This window comes from Chenopodium album, chromosome 23, assembly GCF_948465745.1.
Source record: "Chenopodium album chromosome 23, dcCheAlbu1.1, whole genome shotgun sequence".
Taxonomy (NCBI): Eukaryota; Viridiplantae; Streptophyta; class Magnoliopsida; order Caryophyllales; family Amaranthaceae; genus Chenopodium; species Chenopodium album.
In genome coordinates this window covers 23,022,667-23,044,317 of record NC_137856.1, presented here as the reverse complement: position 1 = coordinate 23,044,317, position 21,651 = coordinate 23,022,667, and the positions used below count along the sequence as shown (strand labels likewise).

The 21,651-nt window shown below is 36.8% G+C and overlaps 1 protein-coding gene across 1 annotated transcript; it reads right to left on the bottom strand.

Moving 5' to 3' along the window:
- Positions 1-508: 508 nt before the first annotated feature.
- Positions 509-14,825, bottom strand: LOC145609272 (uncharacterized). Its single transcript, XM_081664799.1, has 6 exons — positions 14,612-14,825; positions 14,355-14,519; positions 1,620-1,700; positions 1,392-1,517; positions 1,149-1,247; positions 509-1,017 (listed from the first exon to the last, which is right to left on the bottom strand). Exons 1-6 carry the CDS (start codon positions 14,727-14,729, stop codon positions 944-946), a joined length of 663 nt encoding a protein of 220 aa, XP_081520925.1. The 5' UTR covers positions 14,730-14,825; the 3' UTR covers positions 509-943.
- Between the last annotated feature and the right edge of the window lie 6,826 nt (positions 14,826-21,651).

Sequence of the window (21,651 nt, the reverse complement as noted above, 5' to 3'; positions counted from 1 at the left end):
TGTTTTATCTAATTCATTGACTAGTATGCTATTCCACCGAGTCCAAAATTAAGTGTTTATTTCTATATTGTACGATTTTTAAGATTTACTTTTGACAATAAATATCTTTAATTATGCATTAACAAACAATATATAAAATTTTGATGATACTCCATCGGTTTTTAAAAAATTGCTCCATTTCTCCATGCGCGGAGTTTTAGGAGAAATCGGAGAAAGTAATAATATATGGAGGTAGTGGGATTGGTGGAAGAATAAAAAAATGTAAAAGGCAAAAGTAATACAGAAAATTGGAGGAGAGGAATGTATGTTAGGTCCACTAGTTGAGAGAAATTAATTCAAAATTATAAACGTTTTTCAAATAAGGAAATGGAACAAGTATTTAAAAACGGCCGTAAATGAAAAGTGGAGCAAGTATTAAAAAACGGAGGGAGTATAACTTTTTATTGAGACAATTAATGAACCTAGTGTAATAGACTAATAGTAATTGAAAAGGTGATAATAACTTCAGTGGTCTCTAAAACTTCTTATTGCAGTATCTACTAAAGTCATTAAAATGCCGTCTAAATCAACTTTATCATTGAATCATAATGAGTAGAAATCACCTATTGTTTCAGCTAACTACAGCTAAGAAGGCATGGCAATAAAATCAGCAACAATTGATACATAAGCCAAAAAAATCAATTCCTAAAATATCCAAAGCCTACAAACACATATCCTGAAGTGATGGCAAAACTAAAGATATCTATGCTCAAGTTTAGAATCACATTATGAATCAATATACAATACACTTCCTAAAAGCTCCATAAAAAACTACATATGCTCATCGACTTCCAATACACTCGCGTTTAACATATTTGTACCTTCAATCCGTGGCCAAATGCTTTTAATGTTAGATAGTAGTCTGCATTCTATTCTAAACAAGTACAAGTGCGCAATCCAAACTTTAAAGAGCAAGAACAGCAACTGAAATCAACAGTAGGATCATCGGTTGGGACAAGACGTGCTTCTGTGACCATGCTGAGGGTGATAACAAGAACAAAACAAAAGAATCATTGAAGAGAATAGGACTATGATTATGTCATCTGTTAAATGCAATGAAGAAACATTACAAGAATGAACAAAACACAAGAATCATTGAAGGGCTTTACCTTGATTGCTGCCTCTGCTATCAGCAATGCTAGGAGGTGGAGTGGTTGTTTTATTCGACATTCCTAGCCCCAAGTTCGGACAATCCCCACCAATCGAACCTATACATAATAGTTATACATGAAATTTAGAATAAGTTGAGATAAAAACTAGGCCTAAGAGATCCAGGGTCGGAGGGAAGATCAATTTTTACATCAACATATAAATAAAATGTTAAAGTTGACCTAAATAATGATAGTTCTTACATTCTTTAAAACAGGGGAAACCAGTATTGTTTAAGAGATTGCTGTATCCTTTTTTACAATGACATGTATATGAGAACGCCGATGTTTTATTGCAAACACCTCCACCACAGTTAGCCCATCTACAAGCTATCAAACAAGAGTTTTATCAAGTAAGCATCAGCCACAAAAAAAAAAAAAAAAAAAAAAAAAACTGATTTAAGAACTTGGAGAAGGCATTGCTGTAGTTACGTTCGAAGATTGATGCATTTGATGGAGTTTCCGATGACTGAGGTGAGGGAGCAACTTCTGAGCAGGAATAATTAAGCGTGCCTTCAAAGTAATAAGAATCGCAAGGAGACAAAAGTTAGAGTCTACAACATAAAATCTATACAGAATGCCTGATTTTAACTTCCTATTCAGTTACATGACTTATAACATGTATCATCAGTAAATTAGGCCATATTTATGAACTAGATTTCGAGAAAATTACAAAAGTAAGAAGCCAAACAACCTTGTCTAAGAATATACGAAATCAATACCAACAAAATTTTCATTTAGTATGAGTTTTCGTGAACAGAATTAACATAATTATACAAGCAGAAGAATTTCATGAGAATTAGGCTTTGAGATGATGTATATGCAGTCGAAGTGATAAACTAGAGTGCCCATCCAGGGATAGAAGTGGGGAAGGAAGTAGCAAGCTTTAAATTAAGGACATAAGTAGGGATACTACAACATATGATCAGCTCGATTTACTCAAGCTTGTTTGTCATATAAACGAAAACTACTAGGGATAGAAGTGAGGAAGGAAGTAGCAAGCTTTAAATTAAGGACATAAGTAGGGATACTACAACATATGATCAGCTCGATTTACTCAAGCTTGTTTGTCATATAAACGAAAACTACTAGGGATAGAAGTGAGGAAGGAAGTAGCAAGCTTTAAATTAAGGACATAAGTAGGGATACTACAACATATGATCAGCTCGATTTACTCAAGCTTGTTTGTCATATAAACGAAAACTACTTGAAACCAGCCACAAGTTCTACGAAATAAGAAATTTAGTTCGAAATGGGTACAACATCCATCCAAATTTTCTTTTCAAACTAACAGTAAAATAAACAATACGAATTAGTTTCACATTCTGAGAACAAGTACGGAGTATTAGAAACACTAATTCTGTGAATTTGTGCTCGTGTTGGTTTCTTTATCATTTGCTACATCCTATAATACATCCGTTCAAGAATTTCTCCATTACAAGTTTACAACTGCTGGACACTTACATTATAACTATAACAAAAACCAATGGTACTTGATATCTGAAGCAGTATTTCATATGACTTTCTAGCATAAATATGTACCATATTTTCGCAATCGAACATGCATATCAGTTCATTTCATTCCACAATCAGATCATCCCCCCTTCTCTATCTTTTTCATTATTATTGTTTTTGGCTTTGATCCGTCTACGAATCCATAATGTACTTAGTTGTTTGGTTGAACATATGGAGTGATAATGTCTCTAATAGACTATATTCCCATGTATTTTCTTTTCCTAGAAATGGAAAAATGTCGTTCAGCAGAACATATAGATATAAACTTCTCAAGGGAAGTTAGACTTGCCCAGAGAGACATAAATAACCAGCTTCTTCCATGTTCTATAATGTAAAATTTCATAGAAAATGCAATTTCTTTTCTGTTTGTCATCCAGACAACTCTACTTCTACTAATGGGTTACACCTTCCTATGATTTTATATGTCCAACCAAACAAAAACTTAAGGATTCGTTTGACATAGTTGTGGTTTTCAGTTTTTTGCATTTTAAATTATATGATATATTTTTTTTTTTTTTTTTTTTGACAACAACAAAACAGGAAAACATACTAAACATTAAAGCTAGTTAAGTGAACCATACAACTATTAGCAATAACATGAGCCATAGCCACCTGTTCTCTCCCTACTTTCCAAATCAGACATGTAGCAAACCTTACTCCTGTACGTAGGAGTTCTCGAATCGTCCACATTAGCCTCATCTCTCACCTTTTTGGTTGCTGCAGTAAATTGACCAAAGCCAAGGAGTCGGTGTACAGAATTATATGTTGATACCCTTTCGCCTCTGCCCACTTTAGTGCATCTACACATGCCATTACCTCCGCATGTAAAGAGGAGTGTGCTTTGCCATAACTACCACCCCCTGGCACAAAAATTAACTGGTTTTCAGAGAACGCCCATCCCATTCCTGCATTCCTAGTCCGCTTTTGCCAAGAATCATCAACCACAATAGTCACCTCCAATCTAAAATCTGTTGGGTGATTAATGTTTTCTTGTCTCCTCCCAATGTTAACTCTTTCAAAGCCTGGCGGCGCCCCATTGTTACTCCTCTGCATCAAATTGTCACTCTCCCAATCATCCCTCTTCCTCCAAACTGACAAATTATGCATTGCCTCATCATAGTTTCGAAACAAGTCTGCAAGATATCCCCCCTGGTTATTAAAGACCCTCTTATTTCTAGTCACCCAAAGACTCCATAGTACCCCTATAAACACTCCTATACGTTCACCATTCTTTCCATCCTCGCTATGAAAAAGTAGGATATAATTCTGAATCCAGTGTCCAAACGGAGTAGATTCATCCATTTCAGGCACTATATGCAAAGAACAGGCATTCCAAGCATACCGTGCAAAAGAGCACATTCTAAAACATGCTGTAGATCCTCTGTTTCCACGCCACAAGAGTCACAGAAATCCTCAATACCTATCCCTCTTTTAACAAGATTTGACTTTACAACCAAACCATTCATCACCAGTTTCCATAGAAACAGGCTCCATTTCGGTGGGATATTAAGCTTCCAGATTACCCTAAAAAAAGCAGTATCATGTGTTACCTCCTGCGGCAAAGAAAGATTTTTCATTAAAAAAGCATATCCAGTTTTCACAGTGTAATTTCCCGAGGGATGGCCACCCCAATAAAACACATCCTCCTCCTCAGTCATAGGCAACTCCATTTCTAAAATTGCCCTTGCAGTACTCCACTCAAACCTCTCCCTAATAATAGTCACATTCCAAAACCGCTTATCCGCGGAAATCAAGTCTTTCACTCTCCCCGAACCAACCCCTCTTAACACCTTATTTGACTTAAAAACCGGTGGAGAGCCCTGTACCCATCTCATGTTTGCGACCTTCACACGTTCACCATTACCAATCTTCCAATGGTAACCTTTAACCATCTTATTCCCCACATTGAATAGACCCTTCCGCCCCCAAGAAGCATTACCACGCAGACTAGAACATACCCCTCGTATGCAAAGGGGGCATTTATGAGTCGGATCCATCGAACGAGCCACTAACAACTGGGGATTACAATGTACCCGACTCACCTGTTTAAATAAGAGTGCATCATTGAGGCATTCCATCGATCTTATACCAAGACCACCCATTCCCTTCGGCTTCTGAATTAATCCCCTTTTTACCCAATGTATGCCCTTCTCCCCACACGAACCCCACCAAAACCTGGCAATCAAGGAGTCAATCCTATTAGTAATCGATGCTGGCAGCTTGAAGCATTTCATCACATGTGAAGAAATACTTATTAGAACAGTATTAATTAAGATAAGTTTCACAGATTGTGACAATTTTAGTGTGGCCCAAGAGAGGATCCTTGCCGCAACCTTATCCACCAGAAATTTAAAAGCATCCACCTTCCGTGAAGTAAAGTCAATTGGTGCACCTAAGTGCCTATCCAGGACTTGCACCCTTCCTATGTTCAGAATTGCCTTTAGATCCTCCACCTCTTCCTCCTGAGCTAGTTTACTAAATTTTACAAATGATTTGTTAAAATTTAGTTGCTGTCCCGAGATCTTCCCGAATCTTTTAAAAATGTCCCCCACTACCTTGCAGGATTCCCTGTCCGCATGAAAACACACCATTGCATCATCTGCAAAAAAATAAATGTGATATCGAAGGTGATCGTCGTGTCACCCGAAGCCCTCTGAACAAGTTGATATCTTCTGCCATCGAAAGCATACGCGACAAAACATCCATACAGAATAAGAACAGATATGGGGACAAGGGGTCCCCCTGTCTTAGCCCACACTCAGGCTTAAACATCTCCGAAACCTGACCATTAATGAGAGTCTTATAGGAAACCGTTGAAATGCATTCTGAAACCCACTGTATCCAAATATCTGGAAACCCATAAGCCCTAAGGACTCTTAAGAGGAAAACCCAATTTACTCGATCGTAAGCCTTAGACATATCTAGCTTAATCACTGCTTTAGTTAACTTTCCATTGCTGGTATTTATCAAGTGCAGCAATTCATGACTCAGCATTACATTATCCTCAATATATCTCCCCGGCACAAAAGCATGCTGATACTCCGAAATCAAATCCGGCAATAGAGTCTTCATTCTGTTAACCATGCATTTAGCAATGCACTTATAAATGGTGTTGCATAAGCTAATTGGCCGAAACTGTGAGGCCAACTCCGGGTAGTCCACCTTTGGAATCATAACAAGAAGCGAAGCATTAAACTCTTTTAGCAGATAACCTGTGGAGAAGAAGGTTTGGACTGACTCCACTACCGATTGTCCCACCTCCTCCCAATGTTGATGGAAGAATTCTGCTATATAGCCATCCGGCCCCGGTGCCTTCAAGTTATGAGTAGAAAACATCGCCTTGCGTATTTCTTGATATGTAAACGGTCGAACCAAAGAAGAAGCATCCTCCAGTGCCAAAGTAGGTAAATCGAGTTCCCGAAGCACTAAATCCACCTTTTCATTCATAACATCTCTCGACTCCATTTGAGGATTATAGACCTCCCTCAAGGTATCTCTAATCAACATTTCCAAGTTTTCCTGCCCATGGACCCAATTTTCCTCGTCTATCCTTAAGGTGACAATCTCCCTCCGTTGTCTTCGCTGCTTCACTCTACCATACATCATTTTAGTCGGAACATCTCCCTCTTTGATCCACCTATCCTTCATGCGTTGCTGCCAATATTTAAACACCAAACTACTCTTATTGATGGTGTCATTAATTGCAGTGACATAAACATTACCCTCCTCCAAATTAGTAACACTTCCTCCCTGATCAAGAAGCTCATTAGAGTATTTTTTCCAATTAATTCCCCACATTCTTTTGTTATCCAAACACCACTTTTTGATCTTGTTTCGTAACCATTTCGAACGCTGTTGAAACTTGTACATCACCGATCCCGTGCACTGAATCTCCCAAACTTCCTTAATAAAAGTTTTAATTTCCGGAAAAGCCAAACACCACGCCTCAATTTGGTACGGTCTATTAGACTTTGAAACCTTAGGATCCGCATCATAAATAATCGCCGCATGGTCCGACACTAAAATGGGTTCATGTATCACTCTCCCATCCTGGAAATCATCAAACCATTGGGGCGAAGAGTAAGCCCTATCCAATCTCTCCATAATTAACTCCTCACCCAATCTTTTATTTGACCAAGTGAACCTTGGCCCCGTAAAAGGAACCTCTAAGAGATTAGTTTGAAATCTCGAATCCAAAAACACATCCAAACCTCTTATCAAAGATGATCCCCCTAATTTGTCCCCATAATACTCTAATTGGTTAATATCACCCATAATCAACACATTAGGAGTAGCCAAAATAAGCGAAGCTATTTCCTCCCACACTTTAGGTCTATCTTCCACTTTCGACGCTCCGTACAAAAACAAAAGGTGCCTACTACTTCCATTAATGTCCACAACATTACAAAAGATATAATTTGGGGAAGAAGCAATACAAAAGACTTGCCCCAAATACCAACTAAACAAAGCCAAGCCCCCCCACTACCAACCGAATCTACTCCATAAGAAAAACTTGGAGTAAACTTAGAGACTAAACTACTAACATCACTAAACAACATTTTAGTTTCAGAGATAAAAATAAAAGTAGGCAACTTAGTAGCTAATAACCATACTAAATAAGGGTGAGTAGGGGATAGAGTGTTGTTTAATCCCCTACAATTCCAAGTAATGACTCTCATTGATCCCTCGGGTGCTGTTCCGGTGCAGCCACCTCACCAACTTCTTCATCAGACATCTCAGCATCCCCACTTTCCGCATTGTTCATATCCACCTCCATGTCACTATCAAAAGGGTGGAAATTAGAATTGACCTCCTCACTTCTCTGTTTTTTTGTTGGACTCGAATCTGCGGAAGTCGAAACCTGCTGTCTCTTCTTCTCCAAATTACCAAAGAGTGATTTCTTTATGCGCACCTCCCACTGTCGCGCCATGTCAACATCACTAATCGCCTTCGATTTAAACTCAAATTTCCCATTCTTATCACGCTGCCAGACATTAAAACCACCCTTATCCGCCCAACGATTAAGTGTTTTCAAGCACTTCCTTTCCACCCAGCCCATGTCATATGAAGCACCACGCACCGAGTCATCATCACATGACTTCGATGGTGTTCTCTCGGTTGCGCGCACCCTCTTGTGATAACCCCTTTGTTCAGCCTCCCTTATCACCAAAGCCTGGTTAGGTTGTTGAATTGGCGAATTCGGAGGTTGTTCAGCTTGTTGAATTGGTGAAATTGGCGAATTCAGAGGATCATACTCCGTCATTGGTAAGTGCACAAGGTTTGTTGGAAAGGTATTTGGCGAATCTGGGAGATATGGCGACCTTGCTGTTGCTGGATAGATTCGCCTTGTCGTGGCCCTGTACACCGACATAGCACGCAAGAATGCTCTCTCTGCCTCCACAAAATTAAGATGGTTATTATCCAAGAACTCCTCATAAGTTACAGAATTTACCCCATCATCCTCCCTTTCGTGAGTATTTAATTGAGGTTGAACAAATTGTTGCTGCTGCACTTCAGTTGCCTCCATTGTCGGATCTGGACTCATGCTTATCTGCGCTAGAAGTTGCTGGTGTAGATTTGGATCGTAGCCCACAGGGTAGGAATCAAGAGCAGCCGTAGATTCACCAAATTGAACTGGTTCAGGTGGGGGGAACGCCCAATCACCTATACCCAAAGTCTGAAACAGGGTACGGGTATTAGCAGCACCTCTCTCCCTGTTCCCTGCAGCAGATGAGGATTCCCCCAATTCGAAGCTCGAATTCAACCCTGTAGTCGCAGTTGAAGTCCGTATATTCATGGTTGTTCCTCGACCCAGACCACCTTCTCTACTTGGCATTGGAATAATCGTTCCAATTGGACCCTCAGACACCCTTTCCACCTGGTTAATAGGCCCAGGTGATATCCTCGTGCTGCTCTCATGCCTCCTAAACTTATCAAGTTGTGACTGCCCCTGCTGCATAGGAGTGCTATTCAAATTTGGTGGTGTGTACTCTGCATATGGATCTCTTCCCACACCCAAACGCCTTCCCGGAGACAATTGAACCTGTTCCATTTCAATTCTAGCCTCCATACCATTATCATGCGCCACCTCCGAATCACTAGAACTTCCAGACCCCGAGAAGTAAACCGTATCATTACTATCATTGGAGTTAAAATCCGAATCAGAGTTCACATTAAATAGTGCTCTGTTTCCTAGTGGAACATCCTCTGGCTCCTGCAAACGAGTAAGATTCAAGCCCCAATTTCTATACCTGTAAACATCAGGCAAACCTCGAGCATAATTAGTGTAGTAGGGATAGTCTAGATGGCCATGCAACACCCTTAGACCATCCCTTTTAACCGCCCCCAAACGCCTTAATAAACTCCTAGCTGCTACATCACTTCTCAAATTACAATTACTAGTACTATGTCCAACACAACCACAAGACTTGCAAAAACGAAACACACCCTCATACCTGAAATAACCCCAAACAACTCGTTCTCCTTGGACTGGAATAAAACAGCCTGGGATCAGTGGCTAAGTGAGATCAATCACCATGCATGCCCTCAATTCTGCTCTATCTGGTAGACGACCATTTGTGATTGGTTCAAGAGTATCCAAGTAACCAATGTGAACGAATATTCTCCTAGCCCAAGCTTCCGTAAGAAACTGCAAGGGCAGTCCATATACCCGAACCCACAGCCTTGCAGTTGAGAAATTCACTTGCTGCGGAATGAGTGTTGCATGATGCCTTCTTAGATTAATAATACGCCCATCAAAAACTGTAGAGTATTGCCTTAGCAACCCCTCCAAATCACCTTGGACCAGACACTACAACAAGAAAAAATCCCCTGTTCGATTTACACGAATATGACCCCTTGTCACCCACCTCTGATTGATGATATGTTGCACATATGTAGCAGATGGTGGATTTGGGCCTACAAAGACTCCTATTGCTGAATTATTGAAATTAATATTGTTTAAGGCATTATAGTGAGGTGGTGGGGTAACCAAGATTCCCATTCTATGGGACCTTGGTCGATTGTTATTTGGTAGAGGGTCGTTTTCATTGTTATTATTAGGATCAACTGGATTTTGGATTGCCATACCACTTCAATTAAGTAGTACAGACAAGAAAAGAGTATAGAAGAGAATAGAAGAAGTGAAAGGGATATATGCTGTTTGTTGAGTAAATGAACTCTTCTTATAGTGAAAGAATTTGGAGAGGTAGGGTAAAAGGGAGTTATTGCATGTCTAACAAATGGCAAACACCAAATTCAGAATTAATACTTCTGCTCTTCACCAAATGATGCTGGGGTGATGGGCTCAAGAAGAAAGCTTGCAATTACTCCCTTACTCCTATTGGTCTAGCAGAAAAGGAAGATATGGAAAAAAGGAGTGTTTAAAATCTCCTACACGATTGGTGAGAAAAGAAAAGGTAGATAATGAGTGTATATTCTCCCCATCACTGATTGGGTAGCTATACTTGGGAATCCGAATGGTTTTTTTGCTTAGATTTGTAGAAAGAAATCTTTGTGTAAGGCAGAAAGGAAAGAATGCATGTAACAGTAACCAAGAACAAAAGGCCAAATCCTTTTGAGTAGGGAGAAAGAAACTCACAATTCTAGTGAGATAAACTCTCGTTTTATATGATATATGTCATATAATGAATCAAAAATTAGTCAAACTTATTAAAATCATGATAATTTTGAAAACTGACAACATAAAAGTGGAAACACCTTTTTCTTGTTTCCTGTTTTGGTTTTTTGTTTTCAAAAAACTAAAAACTGAAAACAAAAAACATTGCCGTAAATCCACTTCATTTCTATAGAAATATATTCCAACCTTCAAATTACAACACCTGAGCTACGTAAAAAACCAAAATGATCCGTGAACTTGAGGAAAAATAAGTTGGAAAGTATCTACACAATTAAACATTGAGTGTAATTAAATGACTAAATGTTAGCCATATACTCCATAAAACTTCATTACCCTATGTTCTTATTACTATCTTTTTTAATTAAGTCCAATCATTTTTGTCTTACTTGCTTTGTTTTATTCTCTATACCATTTAACATCTTTAGCCCACAATAATTAACCCTTTCTAGCACTGTCAAAACGGTTTGACAGTTCGGTTTCGGTTCGGTTTGAAATCGGTTCGGTATTTAATCGGGTCGGTTTGGAATCGGTTTAATTGTCTCACGGGTCGGTTTTGGTTCGGTTTAAATAGTTATCGGTTCGATTCGGTTTCGGTTTATTTTTAAGAGGTTTTAATTCGGTTCGGGTTGTAAAGAGTCCGGGTAGTAAACGGTTCGGTGCAAGCGGGTTGCGGTTTGTTAACGGTGTGGTGTAAACGGTTTTTATCGCGGTTCAAACAGTTTCGGGTTGGAAACGGTTTCGGGTTAGAAACAGTTCGGTTCTTTATTGGTTCAGTTTATAATTAGTTCAATTCTTTTTTGGTTCAATTTTAACTGGTTCGGTTCTTTTTCGGTTCAGTTTATAACTGATTCGGTTCTTCGATTGTTTAACCAATATAACGTTATTCATATGGGTTCCATTTCAAGTTTACTAAATTACGGTTCGGGTCGGTTTTCGGTTTCAAAAAATAAATTGTTTATCGAGTTGTTTGGATTCGGGCAGTTAAATGGTTTTGGTTTGAAATTTCATAGTACTCGCTAACCTTTTGTGTTCACAAGTTTTATATAAAGTCGCGAATCATTTCATATTTAGGCATCATATTATAAACAAATTCTCATTGATTTTATAAATACATGTTATGTTTTGTTTCAAGTTTAGTCATACTGATCTTACTAGTTTATTACGAAGTAGATTATAGAGTTAGTGTATTAATGTATTACTCCCTCCGTCCCTAAATTACATTCCTCTTTCTAGCATTTATTCCTCACATAGTAGAGAGAAAGAGGAATGTAATTTAGGGACGGAGGGAGTATTGTTTTACAATTATGTTATTATATGCTTCTTATTTAATCATTTATATACTACGCATAGTATCATAATCATGATTTGATGAGTTCTTGTGAAATGGAAATTTGCAATTTGGTAATTCGATACTTGATAAGTCAACAAGACTAATAATTATGACTCGTTTATCATTATATATTTTCATGAAATTATGAAGATATTACAAGTGCTTTGATTTGTATAATGAAATAAAACACTAATGATTGATTAACAAGGTAATATTGATTAGTTCAATCGATCATATGTACACATTATTAACACATGGCATCTAACCATCTCATAGTTAAATATTCGTATCATCGTTATTCGTATGTATTAGTACAAAGTTATAGACTCATTACTTCATTAGTGATCTTTTTAAATTTATCTATTTATACATTTCATTAATATAACGTTTTTATAATTTTTATGTGTATGAAAATAAAGATATACTAGTAGTCTAGTAGATGTTTTAATACGTGTCTTGGGCACTGATCCCGATCAAATGAGGCAAAAAAATACTAAAGAATTGAGGGAATAATATTCTTGTAGATGAATGTACAACACACAAACACACACGAATCACCACTCTCAACCATAGATTAAAAAATCAATGGTTAGATTCTTTCTCCCACAACACACACGGATCACCACTCTCAACCATAGATTAAAAAAAAATCAATGGTTAGATTCTTTCTCCCACAACACACACAGATCACCATTCTGAACCATAGATTAAAAAATCAATGGTTAGATTTACATGAAACCCTTTCACTCTCACTCTCACTTTACCACTCTCACTTTACCACCATGCATCTATCTAATTATTTTAATTATATATCAATATATGTGATAAAATAAAATCAATAGCATATTCATAACTCTTATGTTGATTAAGGTAATTTTAACTTGCTTTGGATAATTTGTTAGTATTGCAAAAATTATTACTAGTGTTACTGGATGAAAATTTAAGATTTTGTGGTAAATTGAAAATTGTGGAGTTTTGTCATTGTTTTACTTAAAAGATTTACGGAGTATTTTGGAATAATATACTCATTTGTATCTAAGGGAAAAATTTTCAAATTATATAACTCAAGAAAAGTAATTATGAGTCTCTGTGTTCCGGGCCATATTAAGTTATGCAAATTGAAATGACCAATCAAGTTATTAGTCTAATTGTTTGGGGCCTTCCCCTCGTTTTGCACCAAAAAAAAAAGTTATTAGTCTAATTAAGGGGTTAAGCTAAGCAAAATTGTAGTACTCCTAGTTATCATCAGTCCACAAAAGAAGGGGGGACATTGAATTAGTTGCTTATAAAGCTCTTTAATTTCATAAATATACATCATCTTTATGATAAGCTTGTTGTTTGGCTCGTCTCTCAAAAGTTTAATTCCAATCACAATTAATTTTCCAATGCAACAGCTACAGCGCAACAACAAAAATTATTTAATTTGCAACATCAAGATTCAAGAGAATTTCTATATATCAATATATGTGATAAAATAAAATCCATTTAATTATATAAAAAAGTTTGTAAACGGTTCGATTTAGAAGCGGTTTGGTTCATAAACGGTTTGGTTTATAACAAGTTCGGTTTACAATCAGTTCGGTTTTTAAATGGTTCGGTGCAAACGGGTAGCAGTTTGTTAACGGTTCGGTGTAAGCGGTTTTTTTGCCAGTTTAAACGGTTTCGGGTTGGAACCGGTTTCGGGTCTTTTTCGGTTCGGTTTTCTTTCAGTTCGGTTTATATTCGATTCGGTTTGTTAACGGGTTCAGTTCTTATACGGTTTAACATTATTCGGGTCGATTCGGTTTCGGGTTTACTAAAATACGGTTCCGGTCAGTTTTCGGTTTCAAAAAAATCGGTTTTTAATCGGTTCGGTTCTCATTTGGGTCGGTCGGTTTCGAGCAGTTAAACGGTTTCGGTTTGAAATTTGACAGCACTAACCCTTTCATATTCTTTCTCCTGATTTATTCAATCTTTTATTTCACGATCCCACCTACCTTTTTATATTATCTTACTTTATACTACTCTATTTTACAGCACGTAATTATGAAGGGGTTTTTAATGGAAATGTACATTAAACTCATAATAAAGGGTTAAAAAGTTAGTATATCAAACATACATTAAACAAATTTCCAAAGAAATATTAATCACTCATTAATCAAGGAGTTAGTTTTCTCATACATCAATAAACTAAAATCAATTTATAAAATATAATCAATACGTGTATAGCTAGCTCTTAAGGTTGCATACATAATAACCCTAAATTAAATCATTAAAATGTTATTGTTAAAATAATCATTAAAATGTTAAACTAATGATAGAGTGATAGAGAGAGATAATCTTTGTCATCATAGCTATAGCATACATTTTGTACCCTATAATAAAGTCCATTAATGTACCTTATCAGGCCTATAAAAAATCCAATCACTTATCTAGCCAGATTTCCTTAACATGATTAGGACTCGTATTTGTACCATATATATTGAAATCAATGAACAATGGTATCCACTCCAATTTGAGGAGTTTCGTAAAATGTAACAAACTACGCTTCATACATAGGCGATTTTCCTAGTACAAGACAAATGCTTGGTATATAATTTAAAAGTTAAACAACCCATGTGCAAATTATTATATGGGAAACAAAATAATTTTACAAATTCAATAAAACAGGGGAATTAAAAAAGGAGAGATAAAGATAACTAACAGTTAGGGATGACGCAAGGTAGGAACTTGAAGTTAAAATCAGAAGAAGAATTGGAAGAAAGAGTTTGCCTCCAACCAGGATCACATTCACATTCATATTCCAAATTATTACTTCCAGAAGTCTTGCATTTGCCCTTTCCACATCCCACAGTTTTACATATATTACCTGCCAAACAAATCAAATTAAATTGAAACAAGAAGAACTTTTAGAGACGAAAATAGTAATAAGAGTATTTAATCAATAATGAGAAGACGAACCAAGAATAGGAGAAAGAAGGGGAGACAAGAAATCAGGTTCAGAATCAGCAAAAGAGGGTTGTAGGATGGTGATCAAAATAGCGAATACCGCGAAAATAAGAGAAGAATTGGAAGCCATGATTGTAGTTTGGATGATTGATTAATTTGAAGCAAGATACAAGTGAAGAAGAAGATTAAGAAGTAAAGAAAAGAGCGTGGAAGATGGTAGTTGGAATTTAATGGAGAGTTTGACGATTGAGTATTTATTTGGAGTCGCAAAAGAAAATGATGTGTAGTTTGAACGAGTGGGCCGTTGGGAGTTGAAAAGTTGATGTAGGCGCCTTAATTGTAAGGCCGGTTCTCAAATCTCAATTGTGGGATACCTCTTCTTTTGGCCCTTTTCCTTATTTCTTTGAATTGGATGAGTAATTAGGTTACCATCTAAAGGAAGTTTTGGAATAAAAGAAGGAATAAGTCACATTTTTATTGTTGAATTGATAACTATTGGATCCACCATAGACCTATGTTTATCGTAATGATTTAATAAGTCTCGTCAAAAAAAAAAAAAAAAAAAAAAAAAATACAATAGAACATTAATTCTATTTCTAGGTAAATGCTTTAATGATACTTTTATTTATTGTAAGTTTTCATTCTATATCTTCTGATTATTAAAAATTTAACTATAATGAAAATATAAAAAAAATTTAGGCCCTTTATCTAGCCTAATGCCTTAATTGTGGGCTCTATTATAAATTACTCTTGGAACATGTCAATTGTAAAAAGAGGACAAGGAATTGCACAAATGGTTAAAGTCTAGGACAAGGTTCTTGGCTACCAAATCAGTCCTATTTAGATCGTGTAAGGATCCTATGGCAACTTAATAATCCGTTTGCAGCTTAATGTTTAATCAGAAAGATTGTCTTGCTTGAATGATACTTCTTATCACATATTAGGGGTGTTCAAAATCTAGTAAGGACCAGAAAAATGGACCAGACCATACCAATTTAATCGGTTTGCAGACCGAACCGGATGTTTGCTTAAAAGTTATACATAAAACCTTAAATACTCCCTCCGTTTTTTTATATGCATCACTTTGAAAATTGTACTATTCACATACCATGGTTGACTTAATTTTTCCACCTCTAAAAATGAATAAATGTTATTATATTATATATCATTAGATTTCTCATAATGTCTAGCTTCATAATATAATTTTGTTATAATTTTTACTAATACACAATTAAAGATATTAATGGTCAAAGTAATGTTTCGGCAAATGCGCCGGTCAAACTGATGCATATAAAAAAAACAGAGGGAGTAATAATTAAAATTAACCTTAATAAGTTTAGAAAACTTTAATTGTTTGACCTTTTTTGTACAAAACTTACAATTTTTTTACCACAACATAGGAATATATATATTGAAAGATTATCCTTACATCGAAAATATTACAAACAAAATTGATGAAGGTAATCTCATCACCACAAATAGAGCACAAGAGGCTAGAGTTCAAACTAGAAACTAGGGGATAATACAACAAAATACACAACAGTAACCTTCCAGTAACAACAGCAGTAGCATAAAGATATCTAAGCACAGGAGGAAGGAAGAAAAAACTAAGCAATTGGAGCATCAGGGGCAGCCACTGCCGTCTCCAAATCTCTCTCATACAAGGCCTTCACACTATCGAGAACAATGAAGTAGCTTCTATAACCAATAGCCATGTCATTTCCAACTTCAGCAAGAGTATGAGCAATCACATTCAAGTCCCTCCTAATATGATAGAGCTCAAATTCCTTGAATTTGTTGATGCTTGTAGCTATGTCATTGATAGTTGCATCAAGCTGATGATGAGCACTATAATTCATAGTATCAAACATCACTTTTATGGACAAAGCATCAGTGTACAGCTCTACCTTTTCAATATCGAAAGAATTAGCCATGGCAAGGGCATCTCTAAGAGCATAAAGTTCAGCAGCAAGAGCAGTAACCGCATTATACTTACTAGAAAAACCAAGGAACCAAGTGCCATCTTCGTTATGAATAACAACACCACCAGCAGCCTTGTTAATCATTCTCCAAGATCCATCCACATGAATTCTTTTAAACCCGGGGGGAGGAGGAATCCAACCCATATTAGCAGCTATAGCAGGACCAAATATGAGAGTAAGAAAAGGAGCAGGAGGCTCATTTCTGATAACAGAAACAGACCCAGCACAGCCTGAACTAGGACCAGCACAAGCAGTCCCCAAAGAGGGATCAATCACCATAGCATCTTCATCATTAGAGCAGGCAGTAGCAGAACTAGCTGAGGTGGAAGCAACCCCTTTTCCCTTTGTCCGGCATAATCTTGTTAGTACATTGATAGTCATTATAAAACCTAGCAAAAGTAGCATGAGCATGGAACATTTTCTTTTCAAACACAGCAATATTTCTATGTCTCCATTAGTGCCAAAAAGGTAAAACAAAAACCATCTTCCAATGAGCATCAAAACTAAGATTGTAATTCAACCATTCTATCCAATCAAGATTCCCGAATTTATCAAAATTAAAGTTCCTAGGATAATGAATATTAGAAGAAATATCATTCCAAAGAATATGAGAAGAAAAACAATCCCGAAAGAGATGCATATGGGACTCCTCAAATAAATAACATCTAGAGCACATAGGAGTGACAATGGGAAGGAAAAGAGCAATTTTTTGAGCAACTGGGAGAATAGAATGCATGCAATTCCATAAGAGCATCTTATATTTAGAAGGAGCTTTGATCCTCCAAATATTCTTCCAAGAGGAACAAAAAGAGGAAGCAATACAAGAATCCTTGATGAGAAAATGGTAAGTAGATTTAATATCGAAGACCCCATTTTTGGATAAAGTCCAAGTAATAAAATCTTCCATATTACCCGATTTAGAGATAGGGGTGGCCAAGATCAAATCTACTATAAACAAGGGAAGGAAATGCTGAATGTCATCAAGATACCAATCTCCATATCTAATGATATTACAAACAAACCAATGAGCTTTGGAATTTGGAACTTCCACATCCAAGTAAAGGTAAAGCAGTTTCTCCCCCACCCAATGATGGTACCAAAGAGAGGTAGTTTTCCCATTACCAATACCAATTCTTAAACCTGAAGCAGTAAGATGCCTACCCTTAAGAATATCCCTCCATATAGGATATTGAGAGGTACAAGGATTGCAATAAAAAAAAGCAGAGTTTCTCAAATATTTATCATTGAAAATCCTAACCCACAATTTATCATGCTTAGTAAGTAAACTCCACCCCAACTTGGCCATAAAGGTGATATTCCACTCCTTAAGCCTTCTAATTCCTAGACCTCCAATTTCCATAGATTTAGTAACATGACCCCATCTAATCCTAGGCGAATAATTAATGTTATCCACCTTGTTCCAAAGAAATTTCCTGCACTGTTTCTCTAGAGAATCAGTAACCGAGCAAGGGAGAATATTAGTTTGCATATGATACACGGGGTAGGAATTAAGGACAGCTTTGATTAAAGTGTTCCTACCAGCAAGATTAAGAAGCTTGGATTGCTAACCTCTAATCCTATTCATAGATTTATCAAGCAAAGACAGATAATGTGCAACTTTTAGTCTGTTAGGACTAATCTCAATTCCAAGATACTTACCAAAAGAAGTAGTAGCTTTAAGATTAAAAAAATCACTAATACTGCTTCTAATCACATGATTCATCTTTGAAGGAAAAATAATAGAGGATTTAGAAAGATTAATTCTCAAGCCAGACAAATCCCCAAACCTCTTCAAAATATCCATCATCACCTTAACATTATCAAGAGAAGCATAACCAAATAAGAAAACATTATCGGCATAAAAGATGTGAGAAATATTAATAGACCTAGAAATCTTAAATGGTTTCCAAACTCCAGTATTAACACTAGACTCGATCATATAGGAAAGTCTTTCGAGACATAATACAAAAATGTAAGAAGATATGGGATCACCTTGTCTAATACCTCGAGAGGGCCTAAATTCCTTAGAAATTTCACCATTCCAAAGCACGGAAATATTCAGGGTGGTAATACAAGACATGATAAGATTAACAAGAGAAGAAGGGAAATTGAAAGCAGTTAAAGTTTCTTCAATAAAGCTCCATTCAAGGCTATCATAAGGCTTGGATAAATCCAACTTTAAAGCAGCAATATTTTTCCCTTTTTCGCCTTATTAAATAAATGGGCCATTTCCTTAATAACAATCACATTGTCTTCAATACCCCTACCCTTAATAAAACTCGATTGGAGCGGATTAATAAGTGTATTAAGGTAGGGCTTGAATTTATTAGATATCAGCTTCGTGATTAGTTTATAAATCGTATTACAAAGCCCTATAGGCCTAAATTCTGAAATATGGGAAGGGGCTTCATTCTTAGGAATCAAAGAAATAAATGATTTTTTAATAGAAGAAGGAATGCAACTATCATTAAAACATTTAATCACAAAATCAGAAATAGAATTCCCAAGATTATCCCAAAAATGCTGAAAAAATTTAGCTTGGATACCATCTGGACCAGGACACTTCATAGGATCCATACGAAAAAGACACTCCTTAATTTCATCAAGACAAGGAATCCTACTCATACGAATTTTATCATCTTCAGAAACACGGTTAAGAGGATTGAAAGGAATATTAGCAATATTATCCTCTAACCTAGACGAAAATAAATCCTTGAAATAATCCGAAGCTAAATCTTTCAGTTTATTCTCATCATAAATCCAATTTCCAGAATTAGAGCGAAATTTTTTCCTTTTGATTTTTTAATTTTTGCCAAAATATGAAAATATTTCGTATTATGATCCCCAAATTTACGCCAATTAACTCCACCTTTTTGAACCCAGATTATACGCTCTTTCCTATAGATTGAGTCCAAATCTTGTAACAGTTTTTTCTCCAATTTAACAAGATAATTAGAGTAATTATTGGCTAAATAAATTTGAATACCATTAATACGAGCCAAAAATTTTTTCTTCTCTAATTTAAGACTGCCAAATATATTGTGATTCCAATTAACAATATTATTGCAAAAGTTATTAACCCCATCAAGTAACGCATTATTAGGATCATTCCAATTAGCAAGAAAAAAGTCCTTGAACTTAGGGTGTTCTAACCAAACTTCTTTACATCGAAGAGGAAAAGGGCCTAGGGCTCTAGAATTACACACATCAATAAACAAAGGACAATGATCCGAATAGGCACGGGGAAGATGATGTACCTTAGTATTAGGAAACGCATCAAGCCAAGTGAGGTTACCTACAGCACGATCCAAGCGTTGTTGAATTAGATCAACTCCATCTCTCGTATTAGTCCATGTAAAGGATTCCCATGAAACCCTATATCCACAAGCCCTGCATCCTCAACAAATTCCACAAACTCCTTGCTTTGCCCTTGCTTGAACTCACGACCTCCAGACTTCTCACTTTGATTAATAACTTCATTAAAATCACTCGTGAAAAGCCAAGGAACTTGACTAGGAGGCAAACACTCCCTCAAATTTCTCCAAACCTCATGACGAGCGTTGGGAATAGAAGGTGCATGCATAGCAGAAACAAGCACATCAGGTTTATCGTTTCTAAAATGAAAAAGAGCATGCACAATGTGATGCTCCGCAGTAAAAATAAGCAAATCCACATTTCCTTTCCAAAAAACCCAAATGCCCCCTCTCATACCATTGGCGGGAACAACTTTATAATCAGAAAACCCAAGTTGCAACATAACTTGCCTAGCACGCATCGGAGTAGCTTTGGTTTCAAGAAATTTAAACACATTAGGATGATAATTATCAACAATATGCCTTGCATGTGGCACAAACTCATCCCTCACAGCTCCCCTAACATTCCACATGATGATCTTCATATTCAAATTTGGCAGAGGTTGCTGCAAGGTAACTTTCGCAACATCATTCGGTCCGGCATTGGGGGGAAGGAAGAAGCTCTCCAAATCCTTCCACTGCTCCATAAGATTCATTGGCCCTAAATCCTCCAATTTGATCGGAGTTAACAATGCATGCACTTGTTGACAGCTCCTCGGAGGATTGATGATGTTGATTTGAACTTGAGTCCCCACCACTTGCTCCTTGGTGAAGAACAGAGCTATACGGCGATTTGGCACCCCCATATCAGTGACGAATTGCAAAGGAGTTACCGGCATTCTTTTTGGGATTGGTAACCCATCGAGAATTTCTCTCTTTGGAAGAGCCACTCCTTCCTACAAAGTCATTTCATTCGGAAACTCCTCCCTTGCAGGAAGACATTGCCTGAGCACCACTGGAGGAGGTAATTTGGGGGATATCAACGGTTTTTCCGATAAGAGATTCAAAGTCTGAGCTGATGGTCCGAGATTCTGTTGCCTGACAGATCTCATCAGAGGAGATGCGATTTCATAATAATTCGGAAGCCCCAATGTCACCGGAGGAGCTGACGGTGGCGACAGCGGGGGGAATCGGTCGACATTGCTGTCGAGGAGGGTATTGACATCTTCCGTCTCTGGTAAACAACTAGAGATGGAGAGGTGTTCTCCAACAAGGTTCGGATTACAGATTTGGGAGGGGATTTGCACTGGTTGATTTGTGTTTGATCGCTCATTTTCAGAAGAAAAGCAGGAAAAAGGAATATAAGCTGGATGGTCAAAGAGAGTAGAGTTTGAAATTAAATGAAGAGGAGAGGGAACTGAAATGAGAGGGGAAACAAAAGAATTAGAAGAGGGTATATCTAAGGCCATAGCCTCCACGTGTTCAAGACTGTCTTTTGCATGGGGGGAATATTATAGGTAAGGCTAAAGGATTTCTTTCTTGAGCAGCTATACTAGAAATATCATGATTACTAGTGTTGGTAATCAAAAAGTCATTTTCCTTTTCACAAGCAATATCAACTTGCATATCTTCATTGGTATCCTGACTTCTTTTCTCCTTCCAAACAAGATTATTAGACAATTTAATCTGATGACTGGACGAATTATCACTCAATACTTTCTTGGAACTCAAAGAGAGATTTAAAGAATTCTCAACAGGGAGATTAACATTGTTATTA